Source organism: Perca fluviatilis, chromosome 10 (genome assembly GCF_010015445.1).
Source record: "Perca fluviatilis chromosome 10, GENO_Pfluv_1.0, whole genome shotgun sequence".
Taxonomy (NCBI): domain Eukaryota; kingdom Metazoa; phylum Chordata; class Actinopteri; order Perciformes; family Percidae; genus Perca; species Perca fluviatilis.
In genome coordinates, this window is record NC_053121.1 from 17098087 (window position 1) to 17118298 (window position 20212).

Below are 20212 nucleotides of genomic sequence, written 5' to 3' on the forward strand. Positions count from 1 at the left end.
GCTAAGCAAACCTAAGCAAACCTAACTCTTGCTAAGAAAAAGAGATTTTTCAAAATGTTAAACTTTTGCTTTAGGTGCATGAATATGTTGAGAATTAGTTCACAAGGTGACTAAAAAGATAAAGTAATGCTTCCTTTTTTTGTGACTTATCCCATATATCCCATAATGAGGACTAGAGATACAGACATACAAACACACCTTGTAATTCGTTAGTGAAGCTGGATGCACATTTTATGCAGAGCAGATAGAGGAACAAATGGTTCATGTAGTCATTATTGTCATTATTATTCCACATGCTGGCCGTCTGTAATTACCCACTCCACTTCCCGGTACACCACATTTTCTCTCTCTGAATTCTTTCCATTGCTGGCCTGAAGATAATGTAATCACAAAATGAACCAAACTGCAGGGCTTTTGAATCTCAGACAGAGAGAAGAAGAAAGGCTTTGAAGTCGTATGGTTTAATATTGATGAGGTGAGATATTTTAGATGATTGGCACCAGAGATTTCACTTCTTTCTTTTATTTTGCATCAGCAAGGTTAAATGCCTCAACCTTCACACATAGCTTACATTTTGCTTTATCAGTGAATACAGTACAGAGAGCAGGGCAGAACTCTCTAATTAAAGACATTACATATGTTATCCTTTGACTGAGTAAAAAAATGTCTCCAAATAGCTGTGTGGAACAAAGACGTGTCACTAACAATCTCTTCAGGGATGCTGTTTTCTGTTATGGAAAAAGACAAATCTCAGTGTTTTAATCATGGATGTGTGATTGCTAGACAAACTCAGCCTAAGCACTACACTTTATCAAACATTTCAGTTCTGTTGACATGCAAAAGCTACTACATAAGAGGTTTAAGTAAACTTGCTGACTCAAAGCAACGTGAATATAAACCTGGAGTCCACTGTTCACAACATTGTTATAAAATCCTCGACAAGTTTCTTCACCATGGCGCTGCAGTAAAAAGCTCTATGCATTGTACTTCTTAAGCAAGTCACTTTGCCAGTGCCTCTTGCGATCTGGAAACTCTCTTGGCAAGCGGATCTTTTTAAAGTCGTCAATGCATTTCTTCAGATCCTCCTCCAGCATCTTCTTCTCCTCCTCTTCCTCATCCAACCCCAGCGGGGGCCCACCGTTCTCCCTAACGGTGGGCCGTGGCAGCGTCTTTAGGTTGAGGGCGGTCGGACGCTGGGGGCTCTTAACCCGAGGCTGTGTTGAGGGAGGAGGAGAAGGACTGGAGGAAGAAAAAGGTTTGGATGGTGGCAGAGGTGGTGACAGGACTGGAGGTGACAGATTTGGGAGGTCGGGGCTGTCTGCAGCAAGGGGAGGTGGAGGAGGAAGAGGAGGTGTTAGAGGAGAAAGACAGTCCAGGGTCAGCGGGTTTTGTATGCCCAGTGTTGTGATGCTGCTAGTTTCTGGAAGGCTTTCAGTTGGGCCAGTGCTGCTGGGCTCAGGGTAAGAGGTCACCACTTCAGTGAGTGCTGGGGGGTCAGAGGTCGTTGACTTGGAACCACCTGCAGCAAGGAGAAAGAGTTACAGATCTAAGTTTTTTTTTTAATTTCCAGTTAATGCAAAGTTACAATAACTTAGGAATAGTTTGTTTTTTGAGACAACTATTCTTTTTCTTGATGCAATTTGAACAAGGGGGTAAGCTTCGCTTCAGAACTCAAACCTCCTATGGCGCCATTTTGATACTACAAAGCGATCACCTCCCGTTAGCATTCCACTGCCATTCATTTTGATGTCACTTTGACAGCGAATAACTTTACATCTGAAGCGTTTAAAGACTCTATTTGTCCATTATTTATTTCTAAAGAAACACGACAATGTATAAAAGGCTCCATTACCTTGTACCTCACGTTATGGCTCCGTAGCAGACGTTTTTGTAAAAATAGGCAAATGATTGTGTCATAACCAAGCGACTTACTGTCGCATAGTAGAGGAATTACCGTATAATACAGGAGAAGCTCGCAGGCAGTTTCGACTTACATTAGCTGTTTAGGTTTAATTACTAATGTTAACTAGCATGTTAGTTAGCAATAATTAGCCTGTGCTTATGTTATCTCCTTATCTGGATCTGTTGGTCCAGTTTATATACTGTCTATGGATTTGAATGGGAAGATCAATACCACTTTTACTGCAAATATTAAGCTAGAGCCAGCGTGCGATTAGCTTAGCTTAGCATAAAGACTGAAAGGAGAGAGAAACAGCAAGCATTGGCTCCGTCCAAAGAATGGAACAGAATGGAACAGCCGGTCACAGTAACTTCCTGCAGAGTTGACATCACTGTGAGTTTGCCATGCAGCCAGTGGAGACACTGCACAGAGGTGCTGGGCACACGGTTAAACTGTTCCCAGCTAAGCTAACTGGATGCTAGCTATGCCTTCATAATTACAGGGGTATCAATCTTCTCATCTAACCCTCGGCATGATAGCCAATAAGGATTTCCCCAAATGTTAAATCGTTCCTTTAAAAAAAGATAAGTGAGACGATAAATAGAATATTCATACTCAGTTGTTTGGTGTGTTTGATTTAAGGTCTTAAAGCTATAGTACGTAGTTTCTGCTGCCCCCCTAACAGTGGAGCTTCGCACATTTCTTTTTTTGTTTGCCTTATCAAAGTGTGTCAGTAGTGTCTGGCTGGCACAGAAACAAGCACCTCAGCTTTGAGCTTTACAGTTTTTGTCTCCAAGAGTACAAAAGTAAACACATGCTGGCACATGAGCGTGTAGGAGCATTATGGAAATAGAAATTAGCAGCGAAAGGAGCTCAGCAGGACCGGGAAGGCAATGAGAGATAAGGAGAGTGGAGGACAGTTTCATTTAATTTCAGAATTCCCTTTTACCTTTGCTTGTATGTACATTGTTCTAGAAGGAATACTGTAACTGAACGGATGGCGTGAAACCTCCTAACTGAAGCGTGACAAGCCATTTTTCACGGTGTGTTGATTTTTTATCTCATCTCTGTGTGAGGACACGGGAGGTTGCTGTGGTACGACTTCTCAGAGTAGTTAAAGTGATACAAGCACATTCTGCACCTCTTAGTATTTGAAAACCCACCCATTTTCAATTGTCCCCTCTCTCTTTACAAACAGCCGATCTTTTCTCGTTCCTTTGATTTTCACTGTCTACATGATGGTACACAGCCTCAGATTGGCTGAGAAGTCACAGCAAATGTAGCCCCGGTCCAAAACTAAAGCCGATACATTTTAAAATGCATCTTTTGTCTATTTTTGGCCGTCAGTTTCGCACTAATCCTGGGTTTTTGAACACAGAGAACACACCACAATTCGAAATTGCTTCTTTTGTGTTGTAGGGTGGATTGGGAAAACAAAGTCAATCCAAAATGTCACTGTAACATAGGATACATTTGAGTATTCTCATGCTCTCTCATGTGATTTATTATTTTGAAGAATTTTCACTTCCTCTGGTCTTCATTCCTGCTCTGTATACAATAAACAGCATTTTCCTCTGGAGGAAATAGTGCAAAGCTGTATGGCTGCAAATGCCGAACAGACGAAATCTGAAGCCGTTTCTTGTTGTTGTGGTATTTCAATGTGGGCGCTAAACTTTCAGAAAACAATTGGAAAAATCTCTGTGGATGGAAAAAACTTCAATACATAAACATTTTTGAATCTATCCACATGAATTTGGACATGGTCTCACAACAAGTTACTGTAATGACAGTCCTGCGTGCATACTGCTCATGCAGTGTCACATATGCTCACTCTCATTGTGAAGCAGTCACATGCTGCTATGAAGAGATAATCTCTCTCACAGCCTCTTACATGCATGCTTATGCAGAGATATACAGGTACAATATGTCACACACAACACACACACACACACACACACACACACACACACACACACACACGTGTACAGACATATGAAGACGCACAAGGCCCTGCACTCTTTCTTTCCACAGGGCTCATCGTCACAGTAACCCGCCTTATATAACAGGAAAAGCTGCTTGTGTCAAACGGAGGCGTCACAGAATATTCTCCCACTGCCTTGGCTTTCTGAATACCTGAATACAAGTGTGTGTGTGTGTGTGTGTGTGTGTGTGTGTGAGAACGTTTGACAGAAAGTGCACAAGCCTGTGTGTGAGAGGATGTGAGTGTTGTCTTGTGTGTTTGTGCATGCATGTGTAAGCATGTGTGTGAGTACTGTATGTGTAGGTGTGGTTGTTTTGCATACATGCGTGTATGGAGGCAGATGTGTGTGTGTGTGTGTGTTGTTATATTCTAGGCATGTACTGGCATTTGAAAGGACAGATAAAGATGGAGAGAGAGAGAGAGAGAGAGAGAGAAAGAAAGAAAGAAAGAAAGAAAGAAGATGTAGAGGAAGGAGGGGTTAGACACATATTCACCACTGTGTGTGTTTGTGTGTTCGGTGCATTCAATGTCTCTCATAATGAATACATGTGTTTGAAGGCCGCCTGGACGTGGGAGTATGGGGGCTTAGCAGTGTTGAAGGAATAATCCAATGGGGGATGGGCTCCATGCTTTCCTCCGCCACTAAGCCTTATGGAGGAGAACAGCGAAAGAGAGCACTCAACCCTTTTCCCCGGGCCACTTCTCCAGGGATATATGCAAAAGCCAAAGCACTTTCTCACACATCCTCTCCTCTATCTCACTGCCTCTCTCTCTCAGTCTATCCCATCTGTTCAGTGTGACACATCCCTTCGCCGCCATCATTACCGCTATTAGCAACTCTAATGTGTCACTGTTGCCAGGGTTTGGCACCTCTCTGTCACAAAATGTCTCCCCTACAGTGTGTAATGTTATTTTTTTCACCCCAACTGAATATTTATTTAATTGAATCATAGCACATTATGTAATCTTACAACCTGACTAAATGAAAGCATGAGAAGGTGCTGAATTAGGTGCTGAAAACATTCCCTAAGAGTTATATCTTACTCACCATGCTATCACCACAACTAGACCCATGAAAGAGCGACAGCTAATGCCGAGCTAGGGTCGAACATAACACTGAGCGTCCAGGAGCTGTCAGTGACTCAGGAGTTGAAATAATGTGAAAAAAGTATTGTCTAGAGGAGACCAGTATTAACGTTAGCAAGTTAAGCAATTATAGCTGTCACATTCCAAATGGAAGCTAGTTAGCGTGGTGACGGTGGCGTGTTAGCTACAATACAAATTTTAAGGAATAGTTTGACCTTTTTAGGAAATATGATTGATACCATGCTCAAGTCTGTACAGTGAATATGAAGCTACCACCATCAGCCAGTTAGTTTAGCTGAAAATAGAGGGAAACAGCTAGCCTGGCTCTGTTCAAAGATAACATCTAAAACTCACACATCATATTGTTTTTTTAATCTGTAAAAATACAAAATACAAGGTAAAAAAAAGGTCAACCCTTTAAAGGTTTCCAGTTGTTGGGCTAATCTAAGTTAGTCAGCTGTTGGCTTCAGCTTCATATTTACCATACAGACATGAGAGAGGTATCAATCTTCTCATCTAACTCTCAGAAAGAAAGCAAATATGTTTATTTCCCAAAATATTTAAGTATTTCTTTTACAGCATGATGGGTCTTCTCAAATGGACTTCAGTGACAGATGTCTTAAATTGCTAAAGGTAATAACCAAAGCTATATGGGATTGCTATGCTTAAAGGTCCCATGACATGGTGCTCTTTGGATGCTTTTATATAGGCCTTAGTGGTCCCCTAATACTGTATCTGAAGTCTCTTTCCCGAAATTCAGCCTTGGTGCAGAATTACAGCCACTAGAGCCAGTCCCACAATGAGCTTTCCTTAGTATGTGCCATTTCTGTGTCTGTAGCTATTGAGGAGGAGAGAGAGAGAGGGGGGGGGCAAGATGGAGGGTGGGGGTGTGGCATTGACCAACTGCCACTTTGGTCGTTTGAAAGCCATGATGTCTCTCTCTCATGGGTGGGCTAAATTCTCTGGGCGGGCAAAGCAGAGAAAGGGGAGGTAACCTTGCTCCTTATGACCTCATAAGGAGAATATTCCAGATTGGCCCATCTGAGCTTTCATTTTCTCAAAGGCAGAGCAGGATACCCAGGGCTCGGTTTACACCTATCACCATTTCTAGCCACTGGGGGACCATAGGCAGGCTGGGGGAACGCATATTAATCTTTAAAAACCTCATAAAGTGAAATTTTCATGCCATGGGACCTTTAAACGCTGTTTCCACAAATATATCTAGAAACAGTTTAATCCTCTTTTGGAAAACAGCTGCAGTATCATTGTAGTTTATGTGTTATTTTTGTTTGACTCAAATACCTAGCAATGTATGATTGATGTCTGCTGCTTCTGTTACCTTGAATATGATCAGGTCATTTAGACTGTTGGTAGGCTACTTTTTAAAATTCACTGTGGCCACTGACAGGTGGCAAACAAGAGGACAGCATCATCTCCATGGTAACGCCACAATGAAATGCAGGAGCCAGAGCTACACAAATGCATAGTAATGTCTCTCAGACTGAGAGAAGCCTTTTATCCAGAGTGTGAAGTTGTACATATGGCTCTCTCCTGCTGTTCTAAAGGGAGCTCACGCTACATTGTTTTGGCAATTACAGCATGTTTTAAATCTAATGAGCTAGTATTCAGCTCAGATATCCAACATCTGCTTTGTGAAGTGATCATCAGTATGGCGCCTAATGACAGAGTGGGCCTCACCACCTACTGTTTTCTCATTCATTGTCTTTTCTCTCTGATTGCCATCAGAGCAAATACATACAGAGGCGTAATCAGACATGATAACAATATATTCTGCATACTAACTTTACATGTGTTAGCATGAGCACAGTCGTCCATATAAAAATCACTGGACTCACAAGTCTCTGAGTAATTACAAATCTGTCAATCTACATAATGTAGAGGAAATGCGTGACGTATATACAGCTGGAGACCGGGGAGCTGCTGCCAAGTAAGAAAAGCAAAAAAATGGAGTGGAGGGTAGAAGACAGAAAGGGGGGAAGAGAAGGAAGAAACCAAGTCATCAATAACTAACCAGCTGATAAGGTTTTTCAATTCTTTTGGGTGTAGAAAAGTCTATTATATGATTTTTATTTTTGCAGACTTGCAAAAATAAACGTTTGATCCAAGTGTCCCGCTGATTTGCCTGCTCTTTAATTTCCCCTGCTTTAAAACACCCTGAGCTGCTGCCTGGCTACCACAGCCCATAACCAGCCTGCCTAAGCACCCTAAAGCCCATCCTGGCACCCCTCAGCCCCTGCAGCCCACCTGCCACCTGCTTCAGTCTCAGCCAGGGTCCATCCCTGTCTAGGACTGCAGCACCAAGGACAAACCTGCCTGTCCAGATTACTGATAATTAGAGGGGCAGATTAGAGCCCAAATCTCCAGATGGCCGAGGTGAATCCCGTCCTAACAACAACAGCGCTGACACACACATTTACAACTCACTGCTTAAAGCAAAATACATTCGATCAGCAGATACATAGTAACTGCTCACGACACGTTCACATTTTTTCACCACATTGATGTACTGTGTACCTGTTACAACATTATGAAGTGGAATGCTTTGTTGTGTTGTTGACGCTAAACTTTTCAATCAATTATTTTGTATAACCCCCCCCCCCCATCCTCTGTCGGTGATTGATGGCATGCAATTAAAACATCAGATTAATGTCATTTACCATCTTGAGACATTCATTAAAGAAACTTTAGCATCAGTTATAAACAGATTAGGACACAATGGGTCCCTGGGCACAAATACTTAAAAGCACCAAGTTCTAGGGCTCAATTTAGTTATCCATAAAAACATACCGTGTACCCATCGTAGTGAACCAAAACAAAAACATAGGAAATATTTAATGAACCATAAAAACAACATATTCCCTGATAAAAAAATTTAAAAAGGGAGGGGGTCAAATAACAACCCTTCAAACAACAGCATAAAAACAAACTTAATATTAAGATTAAATAGTAAAAATCCTGAATTATTAGTAATTAAGTAATTAATAATTTACAATCCCCCAGACAAAAAAACCAAATTCATGATCACTATGTGAATTTATTGGTGAAGAAATTGTATGTTAGCTTGCTGTATTGTTTAGGAATAAAGTAACACAACATAAAAAAATATTATATTGCATCAGACTTATTGCCTCCCACCTCACTCTTCTCTTTTTTTTCTCTACCTCCTTTCCTTTCAATCTGCTCCTGCCCCACTCCTCGTGCTCTTCTTCACATATTTACAATCTCTAGGTACTGTCTATGAGGAACTTTGCCACTTGACTTCGACTTTTTGTTGCTTTTCTTTTAAATCCTCCAACTTGCTTCTACACTCTGACTCACTCTCTTTAACTCATGCTCCCTCGTTCCCATCCTACTGTTACTTTGTATTTCCATCCCTCATGCTTTCCTCTGTCATGTCTGTCTGTTATTATTTATGAGTCTTTGAGCTTTAAAAAGAAAAGAAAAGTTTGTGAAGTCAAGGAGAATAATAAGGAGACAACATATAGAGAGAGACAGAGTTACAGTTATAGAGATACAGTTGGCCTACAGTACGTCACTAGTGACCTAAACTGCTAGAACGAGTCCCTTGTTAACTCCCCTCTCTGTCTCCCCCCTTGGGTATAGCTACCCCCTGACCTTGCACAATGGAGTTCGTGGGCCAATATGTTTTGTGATAGCTTCTCTCTGCAGGAGACGTGTGAAGAGGAGGAGGAGGAGGGACAGCAACGGAGCATGTGTACCCATGCTGGAGGATAGAGGACTGCAGTGACGGTACACATCTGACTCCATGCCTGGTTCACTATAAATAACCCAACACAAAATGAGATAAAAAAATGCCCCGAGCCAGCGCTACTGTACGCTGTAAGCATGTGGGCTTACATGGCAGCGTGGGCAAACCGCGTTGTCGTTAAAGACAAACACAGCAGGTTTCGGGCTCATGTCGTTTACATGTGCAATGAGCAAATTAATAAAAAGCATGCAAAGCTCTTGGATAACGTTTATACACACACACACAAGTCACATTTTGATGGAGAAAGCAGTGGTAGGCCTCAGGCTGCTGCATGCTCTCTCCGGGTCCCTATTACATGCTCCTATTGGCCGACGGTACTCCCAGGTAATTAGCAGCAACGAGGCTTTGCTATGCTAACGTGGACTTCTACTGTTTATTGCTGTCAAGAGAGTACGAGGGAGGCAAATGGCTTGTTTGCCTGCTAATGCCTTCTTAACTGATCACAAAGAAGAGTGAAAAGAAGGCAGCCAATTAGATCTAAAACTGTAGAGCTCCGAGTCATTAGCCTCACGCGGGAGGGTTGTTGCACATCTCACCTAGCAACTTCCCTCCCTCTGTGCATGTGTGTGTCTGTGTTTACAGAGGCCAACTGCCTGCTCAGCATTTTGTGAGACAGGGAGTGCACCTAGTTCATTGCCTAGGCATGGCCCCCATACCAACCCAGCGCCAACCCACCCAACACAGATTCCCAAACACTCATCCAGCCTGTCCGCCAAACATCCACGTAAGCACAAACAACCGGACAAAAAGATAACAGAGCCAAAACATACTGGCATATACTGTAGATCTGAAAGTAGACAAGGCATCGAGGCCAAGCCACAGATAGTTGCAGCTGAACACTCTGAATGAACGGAAACAGCAGCATGCAGACAACATCTGATAGTATACTCAGTCTGAGATGTTGAGAAAAGGCGGTACTGGTGCTCTGTGTTGTCACTCTAACTCATGCAGTATGTCTATCAATTAAAAGGCACAGCTCATGATTGACATAAATAGAAGGAAGAAAAATCATTGTTTTTCAGTTTGAAAATATCAATTTTCCCCCTTTCTTTTGATCAAATCATACTAGGAATCAATATTAATCCCAACCATACTGTAATCCTGTGGATCTATACTGTATCTGTCAGTGTAACTGAATCTCTCTGTGACTGTTGACGGAGCAGACAGGACACAGGGGAACACATTACAGTACGGCCCACTGAGGGCTTTGTCTGTCGGGATGGTCCAGCACCTCTCTGAATAACAGGACATTTCATGCTGCTCAGGAAGAGAGATAAGATGGGAACACCAAATCCAAGTTAAATACTCTCCCACTCTCATAGCTTCCACCAGGTTATCCGTCTTCCTGTCTCTGCTTCATTGCCCCATTTTCCGATCCTTTTTATTCCTTTGACGTACATCCGTTCCTGTTCCTCTCTGCTCTCTTCCTTTCTTTTCCCAAATAGGGGAAGCGATGACCCAGCTGGCTACGAGACAAGGGGATCATTCTTAGGAAAGCAGATCGAGCCAAGGCATGTTGCCACGTAGAGCCGCCTACAGCGACAATAGCGCCACGGGAACACGACATGGGTCAAATCACTGCCTCGAGGTAGAGAGAGCAGTCTTGTACTCTCGGGGAGCTCTGTTTTGTGCCTTGTACATTTATGACAAGAGTTTAATAATGAATTGCACAAGCTCACTGAGAAATTGTATTGACTTCAAACCTTGTGGTATAGGTAAACAAGAATGTAAATAAAACACAATAAAGGATTTAATTCAGTTGATTGTGTGCTGTGTGGTGAGCAAATGCTGCAACCTCCTTTTTTTTTTCCAAAAGGCAGAGAAGCAGATTTTCATGGTAAAATATCTCTATTGGTGGCTGGGTTGGCTCAGTGGGTAGAGCAGGCGCACAAATACCTAGAGGCTTATGCCTCAAGGCAGAGGTCCAGGGTGCGGATCCGACCTGTGACGATTTCCTGCATGTCTTCCCCCTCTTTCTCACCTAGCTGTAAAAAAAAAATCTTTATTGTAACACTCTGGATAGAATAGGTATACCACTATGGTGACACAAATAAAACCTGCTTCTTGTTTGGCACACGAGACAGGCGTGCTACACTTTTCAGCCACAAGTTACACAACAGAGTTATAAAAAAAAGTAAAGAAAAAAAGTAAAAGAAAAAACCCAAGCAGCATTTCATCACAGCCTGTGGACCTCACTGTTGCTGCTGTTCAATGCCGGAGTGTCAACACATCTACTGTTGAATGTTGAGTCTCAAGGCGACTTGTGGAGGAATTTCACACATAAGGCGCATCTCTCCATGCTTGTGCTAATGACTGACCTTGGCGCTCCCGAGTTGCATGGGAGTGCTGGAGGACAGTGACTGAGGAATACATGTGTGACTGTGTTTGTTGTATTGTCTCTGAGGATTCATCATGCATTCCAGACAGCAACAACAAAAAAAAAAAAAAATCATCTGTTCTACAAGATGGCAGCCACATACATTTTTCAACAGTTTCTGTGAAGCTCATCAGGCATGCTTTTATCTAGGGCAGAATGAGATCAGGTATGGAGGTCTCATACTACGGTAATTGTTATTATATTGTGATCATCTCTTGGTAAAAAAAAACAACATAAAACTGCCTCACCTACATAAACATAACCCTGGTTGTTGTTCAAGTGTAAATTATGACCACTTTTCTGTGTGTGGGTTTGCTCGATAAAAATGCAGTTTTTTTGACAGAAGACAAAAACCATCTCTCATCTTGTGAAGCCTATACAGCTACAGTATTTCACAGCCTGGTATATAAGGCCTGATCTGCTTCTAGATTTTTACTGTAAGTATTAATTAGGTAAATTATTGTTAACAAAATAAGGGTTTTGTAAGCTGCTTTAAAAGAGGCTGTTATGCATGTCCTCATTTTTATCCTGGCTCCCTTTTCTGGTCAACTCAAAAACGGAGCTGAAAAGAAAAGAGAAAAAAATGTGGAGAAAAAGCGGAAAAGCAGATGGGAGGATGGGGGAGATAGTGCCTGAGGCTAGAGTTGTCAACATTTAATTTAAGTAGAGTTCATGTCCAAGGACATTCCCTTTTATGGGAAATGGTGAGATGAAAATTTGACTTGGTTTACTTGTGACTGAGTGGTATTGTCACTGAAAATGTAACTGCAGTAATATAAGGGCATGCACCACTTTCCTCATGGTTTGTTCTGAATGTCATTCAATACTGAGAAAACATTTTGTCACGAATGGAAAATACAACCCGAATAGAAAGAAAACATCTTTTATTTGACAAATAAATTTCGCTTTTTGCTGAACACTTTAATTTCAGTGTTGTCTACACCTGCAGCAACACACTGCAGCAGGTCTAATATAATGACTCGGATGTCAACAGCACTTCATCACACTGAAACACAACACTGCGGTTTCTAGACATCTCAGAATACATTTATTGTCACTGTCAGACATTCTGCCAAAACTACAACCTCACACCATCTAGCTCAGGAGGAATCCTGCACTACACTGCCTCGATGGCTGTTTCTCAACAAAAACTTTATATTCAACCTCTTATTCATAATCTTGTCACAGCATCTACATTTGGGACATTTTCCTAACGTTGTCTGCATTTTTATGTCATCGGCTTAGTCTTAAGTGCCTTCCGTTTGTGTTTTAGTCTGAGGTACTGTATATGATGTGCAGACGTGTCCTGAGGCTGTATCTGTGAATGACTGTCTTTCTTAACTCACTTCTTTATAACTGAAGTTATACCCGCTGGCTATATAAACATGCCTTTGCTACAGTAGTGAGAAAACATTGGGCTGTGGCTGGCTTTACACGTAATCCTACCCTTTCTTGTCAGTATTCACTTTCAGTAAGTGAGAGCTATCATCAAATATGCAACAGCTTAAACTAATACCTAACTGAGTATTAAGAATAACATTACGGTTTACAGAACACTCAAAACGTGATCCGCTAAGGTGACTGCTGTTTTCTTTTTTTGGGAAACAACATGTAATCATGTAAGCCTGTCCCAAGAAGCGATTCACTTTAATAATGCTCTTAAATATGTAATTGTGCAAAGAAATGTCAAAGAAGCACAAAAATAGAGCAGTGAGTAACACCTTCATCTTCTCTGCCCTCCCTGCGTGGGTGATTAAAACACTCAAAGCTCCATTGCACAATCAATACACACACCTCATCTGGCAACCTTTTTTTTTTTTTTTTTGTCTATGAGATCTCTTGATATTTGGGCTTTCATCGTTTATCAAAACCTGCTGCTTGTTCATTTGCCACACAATAAGCGTCATTTTGAAAAGGAAACTCTACACACCTACTGCTCCCTTTCAAAATAAAAAGCTCAATGCTCCCCCCCTCCACCCCCACACTGTCCAAGTCTCATTCATTCATAACAACAACTGAACAGATAAACTAGTGTATGGCACCTTCCCAACCACATGGTACTCGACACATTTAAGAAAAAAACTAAAAAGGAAATTAGATTTTTGTGTTGCATTTCTTTCTTGTGCTTGGGCTGCTCACGTCCCTCAAGGCTGATAAGATGTCCAATTATTTGGTAATTTAGTTCAGAGGAGCAGGAGAGAGTCCGATCTGCTTGAGTAAGCAGGCAAAGTCTAGCACTGTACATCACGGCCACTCTTCAAAGCCCTTTCCCCTATGCCCTTGTGAATGCTTTAATAGTCATATAGACACACCAGGGCGCTTATTTAACAAAATGAGCTCTTGGATACAATATTGTGCTTTACCAAGGCAGATGCAATACATAGAGTACAAAAGGGAAATAGCATATAGAAGGTATCAGTCTCTGCAGGACAGGCTGTGGGGTTGCTGTGGTTGAGGACCGGGGACTACAACTAGATGGAGTGGCGGTTTAAGCGAAGGCAAAAGCTGGACCTGAGGATGAGGGGAATGGATCTGGGGTTGAGAGAAGGTATGAAGAGTCGGAGCAGCAGCTGTGTAACAGTTCACAGGATAAAAGCTGGAGGCTGCTGAGAGAGATGGAGGGGCACAACATCTACGTACATCTACTGGTGCAGGAGCCATCAGAGAGAGAGAAGGACAGGATGGCTGGAAGCTGGAGGGGTGTGTGTGTGGGGGGGGGGGGCACTTGGAGACAGGATGGGGGACCAGGGGAACAAAGCCGATAGTCTCACTCACGGTAGAACACATATTCAGTGTAGCTGGTCCAGATCTTGTCGTCCGTCTGCTCATGGGCAAAGGCGCAGGTTCCTGTGGAATTACAGGCCACCATGTGGAAGCCTGCATCGGCCAGCTTGTCAAAAGCCTGCTCCAGAAAGGTGAACTTAAGATAGTAGCGGGACGTGTAGCGCTCAGGGGGGCGGTCGGGGTCACGACTCTCGTTCAGCGTCTCCCCAAACACCTCTTTGGCCAGAGAGGTCTTCCCACACACCATGATCCGTGCCACCCGGCGGAATTTGGCATCGGTGTGGCTGTCACGGCCCAGGGTGTACGAGCCTCGGTAGCCAATAGTGATGAACCCAGACCGTTTGCCATCCATGGTACCGGGCACCAGGCTGGCACAGGCAGCGGCGACAGCACCCAGGGAGCTGAGGTTAGGGGCCATGTCAATCCCAGGTGAGGAGTCCTCCGGGTCGCTCTGACATCCCTCGTCGCCAAGCGAGTTCTGCTTGCTGATTTTTGGCACCAGCAGCTTGACAAGCTCCGGCAGGTTGAAGAACTCAGCCTCTCTCTGCAGACGCCCGCGCTCAGGGAAGTGGTCTGGTAGAACCAGCTGCTGGTCTCGCATGTAGTCCAGGATGTAACGGAACAGGAAACCATCACGGTCCACAAAGAAGCGACCCTTGGTGTCCCTGGCCAGTCCTTTGGCTGACTTTCGACTGAACATCTCCCATAGCAGGGATTCTGGCACACTTGTGAGGGTAGAATATCGGGTTATGTACACCTGGCCGCCCACATTGAGCTCTACAATCTCTGGGAAGGGTACCTCCTCCCCAGACATGCCACTATCTGGTAAAGCCATGGCTTGCTCCTGCCTCACAGGTGCAATTGGGTGCAGCTTTAAAAATTCTCTCGGTTGTAGTGGAAGTTCAAATGAGAGGAGTTGAAAACGGATTTTCAGTGAAACCTTTTGCAGTGGTTGGTGAGGCCTGTTGTCTGTCAAAGATTGCGGTGGATCGCCTGTGGTAACGGAGCGGCTGATCTGCAGCGCACAATTGGTATGCGCGCACTAAAAGCTGGTCGCCACTACCACATTAAAGCCAGCAGAAACAAACCAGTCTCGCAAAACACACCCTCTATTCTAACTACTGCGTTCTCCCATAATAACTAAAACATAGCGCAGAGTATTTCAGGCAGCGTTGAAAGAAGCCGTTATGTCCGCGTCCTTTACGCGCAAATAGATGCGATATCGTGAGATTGAAATTCTGCTTTTGACACCAGTTCTCTGAGCAGGGAATGCACCATTAGCACAACTATCCATAACGACTTCTCTTGCTCTAATTCTAGTCGGTTGTCACGGCGCAAACAGGATCAGGTGGCCCAATTTTAATCAAGTAATCCATAGTTGGTGAGTTCTGTGGGTGTCCCGCAGACCAAAAGCCACAAGTAGAAGAGGATGGTGCCGAAGTAGTGAGTGCCGATGAAGGTGCATAAAATGACCTCTGTGGTTTCCATTACTTGCGGTTCAAATGTCCGCGAGGTGCTCAGCTGTTCGGTGCCTCTGCTCCTCTTTCGTGTCAGACGGTAACTCTGCCGCAACGTAACGGAGGATACAGCTTTATTCCCCCGGTTAGCCACGCCCACCCGCGGTGACGCGCCTCTGCTGTGATCCAGGTCAAAATGTCCTGTCCTCCGAGAGCAGTGTAAATGGGCAGGTCCGTTACTGTATCTGCCTAAAGCGTGCATGGGTAATAAAGTCTTGACAATTATCCTGAAAGTTGAGGCTAATTGAAATAGTTGCCCCAAATAAATACGTGAGGCCACAGTATCCATTTAAAGGAGCCTCATTTGGGGATTTTCCCCTATAATGTATTTATTCATACAGTCCATAAATAAGCCTAAACCATGAATTGGAAGATACATTGTACCCAACATCCATTCATGCATGTCTTGTCAATGCTCTCACCTGTTTCCTGGACTTTATAAACAGTTAAATATAAGAACAAAATAATGATACTGCCCAATTCTTATTTTGCTGGAGTCTCATTAAAACCCAGCCACTGACTTGGAAATGGGTATGCATTTAATTTTGATGCATTTATTTGTGGCAACACTCAGTAATCAGTGCAGTCAGTGTCTCTCAGAAGGATGGGATAACAGCGACATCTAGTGAATATTCAAGAGCAAATGTTTTCTCTGTTTCTTTCTTCAGAACATTCATTAACTATTGATCTGATCAGATATCTGTGCAGAACGAGGCATGTGCAGTTTGGCTAGAAGGCTGTTCGCAGTTTCTCTGCGCCCACGTTTAAATCTGAGTTTAAGACGTGTATTAAGCATGATTTGTGACATCACAATGGGTTTGGAAGCCAACCGTGGTCCAATATTGAACTTGGACAAGTGTGATGTGGAAACGTAAAACCTCCAGTTCACATACACTAAGAATGGATCTTCAGTGACGTACAACTGTAATTTTTGAAATAAACTATTTGCCTATCAGACTTTTTGGATTTCTCAAGGAGGTAAAAGGAGCTAAGGTAACCCTAATATTGTTTTTCATCTGTTTATCAATACTTTTTATGGCACCATTGAGAACAACTTCAACAAGTAGGAGAATTGACCTGTAATTGGTGAAGCTGCAGAAAGAACAAAAAAACAAAAAACAATTCCAACTCAAGGTCCACTTACTAGGATTTTCCTTAGATTTCATCCGTATATCACAAAGTCTTCATGAGTGGCTCATTTTGACTCAGTTGTTATGGAGATGGACCTGTTGACATGCAAACTCAGTAGCTGGTACGATGCCATTCATGGCACTTTTCAGATTTAAACGTTAAGCATGAAAGTTCATTCTTGACCGTTGAAATAGCAGTTTTATCAAAACAATCCAAACTCAAGGTTTACTTACTGACTTTTGGAAATCATTTTTCAGATTGAGGTATACATCAGATGACACATATCCTGAAATCCTATAGTCAAAAGTGTAAATGCACCAATCGGAAGCGGAGCACTCTTGTCATGTGTTAGTCCACCACACCGTCCCTTCTCGGACTGATCTGGAGGCCAGTTTTGCCCGTCTCCAAGCATTCTGGCACTGATTTCCCTCAAGGCCCCGCAGTCTCCAGCTGGCTTGCAGCACTTACAGCCTTTTTGTCGACAATCTGGCTCGTGAGCTACCGAAGGGTCTGGAGATAATTAGGCTATGGCAGTACTGTCTGCCACTGAGATGAGTTAATGACACAGTCCCCAGCTCCATTTGCTCGCCCCTTCACAAGAGCAATATGTCGTACACACCAGAATCCTATGCAGTCCAAAACAAAACATCCCAAATAATACGCTCTGATGCAAAACCATATCTAAATATTTGGGATTATTGTCAACTATTAACCCGTGCCACTGACTGAAAGTGATTAAGTTACTGAAATATGTGTGTACTGAATCTTTTCACTTGCTGACTCCCTGCACATCAGCATGTGACCATGGATGTTTTTACTGGCAGTTTCATCATTCTAATCACATCCAGACAATAGCTCATTGATCCTCAGAAAAATGGACAAAATGACTACATCAAATAAATGAGTCTGACCTTCTGCAATGGCTGGATTATCTCCGTATGTCTGTCAATTCTCATCACGGTGATGGCCTTCAGGGGCGGTTAGGTGTGTATGTGTATGTGTTTGATGCTCTGCGGATTCAAAATAGGCGAAGAAAAGCCTTGGGAGAGAGACAGTGGTTCAGCACGCTCAGAAAAGATGTATTATGTATAATATATGTACAGTATAATATAAATGTATTTACTGCCACTGCAGTTGCTTAAACACGTGTATTCAGATAAACAACTCAACACACTCGTATCGAATTCTTGGATGATGCAGTGAGAAAGAAGAGTTACTTAGGGAGGAATTTTATGGTTATGTCTGCATGTTGATATCCGAGTTCTCAGCGGTTTCTGCTGACAGCTGCACCAGTAAGTGATTTATGAGATATTCTGTGGGATCAACAAAAAAATGAACAGGCTGTTGCATCTATCAGGGGTTCGCAGTGCCCATGTGAACCCATCTGCACAGGCTCATTTCCCTCAGTATGAGGCATCATACATCTTTCAAGACGGGTGACATGGAAGCAAAACAAGACACAACACATCTCAGCAACACATGCGGTTTTAGTGCGTTAAGTCAAATCCCCCGTGAGTCTCAGTGTAGAGGAAAAAGATGCAGTAGTTAATTTAATGAGACCGAGTTGACGTGAGCAACACATTAAATTGGTACACACTTTGTAATCAAATCACTTTACTCCACTTACTTTCTGACTTAGTCAGTGCTCTCTTTCTATGGTTACACCCAAATCATTGAATCAATCATTGTTTGTTTCCTTCTTCTCTAAGGTCACTCCCAAACCAATCAGATCATCCCTATAAAATATACACAACTTTGACAAATGTGGTTCCACATTCATTACCATCTCTCTTACTGATCTTTCCCTTCTCGGAATACCAATTCTGGAGTCAGCTGTTTGAATTTGAAGTAGCCTTAATACGTTACTGAAACTGATCACATCACAAAACCACACATTCATTTAAATGGACAAACGTTGCGATCGCCATCACATCTTAGTCAGGGCTCAAAATATTGTCTATGTTAATAAATGTGTGGTTTGGAGTCAGTATGCAGGGGTTACTCTTTTCATCAATGCTGTTTTTTCAAAAATACCTCCGCATGTGATGTGTGTATAATAGGCTTTTTTCACAGCGCACATTTTGACATGTCACAGTAGGAAAAGCACAGGTATGAATAATCAAATTAATGATGGCTTAATTTTATTAAGATGCTTCAGTTTTAGGGTCCTTTAGTGCATGCTGTCTTACTGTCCTGATTTACTGGGACACTTGAATAGATGGGGGCCATTGTTAATGTAACACCTGTGCTTTTATTACTTTTACCTCCATCTAGCATCTAGGCACTTAACAATTAGTCGATTGCAGACACTTTTAAAACTGTCCTTCAACCAATCACATTTTTTACTAATTTAATTTGTAAAACTTGTATCCTAGACATCAACAATGATAAGTTACAACTGATGAGTTCATATGCAGAGCTAGTATCCTGATTTCCTAAATGCTGGAACTCACTTATGTGCCTGTTACTCAGCTGGACAAACACTAATTCAGATCCAGTGCAGGCTTGAGAAAGGTGCAACTTTGTCAGCTGGCTTTCTGTTCCTGCCGAACTAGAAGATTGTGTCATTGCAATTGGAAAAAAAACGAGTTAAAATCAAAGTGTAAAACTTTGCAAGGCTTTAGTGTTTCAGGTCTGGAGCTTTAAGATTATTGCATCAATTTCATTCTGCCAACTGAAGTGGAAGACTATGCTGTCTACTGGATAGTATCAAGATTGGTCTGCACAGCTCACCCCTCATACACTACATTCTTTTTTTTACTAACCGAATGGCTTGTTGGCTGCTGGAACTGCAGTTATCGACCGGACTGTACTTAAAAATGGATGAACGGACTGCTAAAACTAAAAACGCAGACAGTTAAGAGATTTTACAAAATGAAAGCAGGTTGTGGATAAAGCACGTTTCAAATTCCCAAACAGGATGATTGAACGTGATGGGCATTTTTTATATGCCCTAGACAATTTCACTGATCTACAGAGGTGGTAGGGCGCATGGAGCAAACAGTGATAAAACTGCTGACTGGGTCTTTAAGAGGTCATGTAAAGAGGATTCCTGTTTGCAGAACAGAAAGGACAAAAAGCGTAAAAAGATAATCATTTATTTTGGTTCTTCCCCACCAGTAGTTTATCCACAATCAGACTGAAAGAAAATATAGACTAAAGGTACACGAAATGCGGGGATTTTTAATATATACCACAATTAATTTCATGGAGACAGCATATGTGCATACTTTAAAGACTAATGCCAATATGATGACCACTGACTTCACGGGAATAATCCCACGTTTGGGATTGGGTTATTGGGATTATTTAGGACTGGAGGACGAGGGTCTGGGAAACTTGTTAGTGAGCACAAACAAAACACAAAACCAAATCACTTAGCCATAGAACAAAACAAAATATGGTTTCACCCACCACTTTCAATGACATTTCAGTTTTGATGCAGTAATGGATCGTGCTCATTTGCTAGAGATAACACTCAAAACTATTTTTACCTTTACCAACTCACAATGTTCTGCAATTGTTTATTATCTAGGGTTTGTTATGTATGTATGTATGTATGTATGTATGTATGTATGTATGTATGTGTATATATATATATATATATATATACACATATATATATATACATATATATATATATATA

At 42.3% G+C, this 20212-nt stretch overlaps 1 protein-coding gene across 1 annotated transcript; it reads right to left on the reverse strand.

Moving 5' to 3' along the window:
* Positions 1–445: 445 nt before the first annotated feature.
* On the reverse strand, positions 446–15495 carry kctd12b (potassium channel tetramerisation domain containing 12b). The gene is made up of 2 exons (XM_039813409.1): positions 13910–15495; positions 446–1519 (listed from the first exon to the last, which is right to left on the reverse strand). Exons 1-2 carry the CDS (start codon positions 14751–14753, stop codon positions 975–977), a joined length of 1389 nt encoding a protein of 462 aa, XP_039669343.1. The 5' UTR covers positions 14754–15495; the 3' UTR covers positions 446–974.
* Positions 15496–20212: the final 4717 nt, after the last annotated feature.

Coding starts and splice junctions, on each gene's coding strand:
- kctd12b (XM_039813409.1), bottom strand. CDS start 14,753: ATGGCTTTACCAGATAGTGGCATGTCTGGGGAGGAGGTACCCTTCCCA. Junction 1,520..13,909: donor CACTGAATATGTGTTCTACC/GTGAGTGAGACT, acceptor TCCTTGCTGCAG/GTGGTTCCAAGTCAACGACC.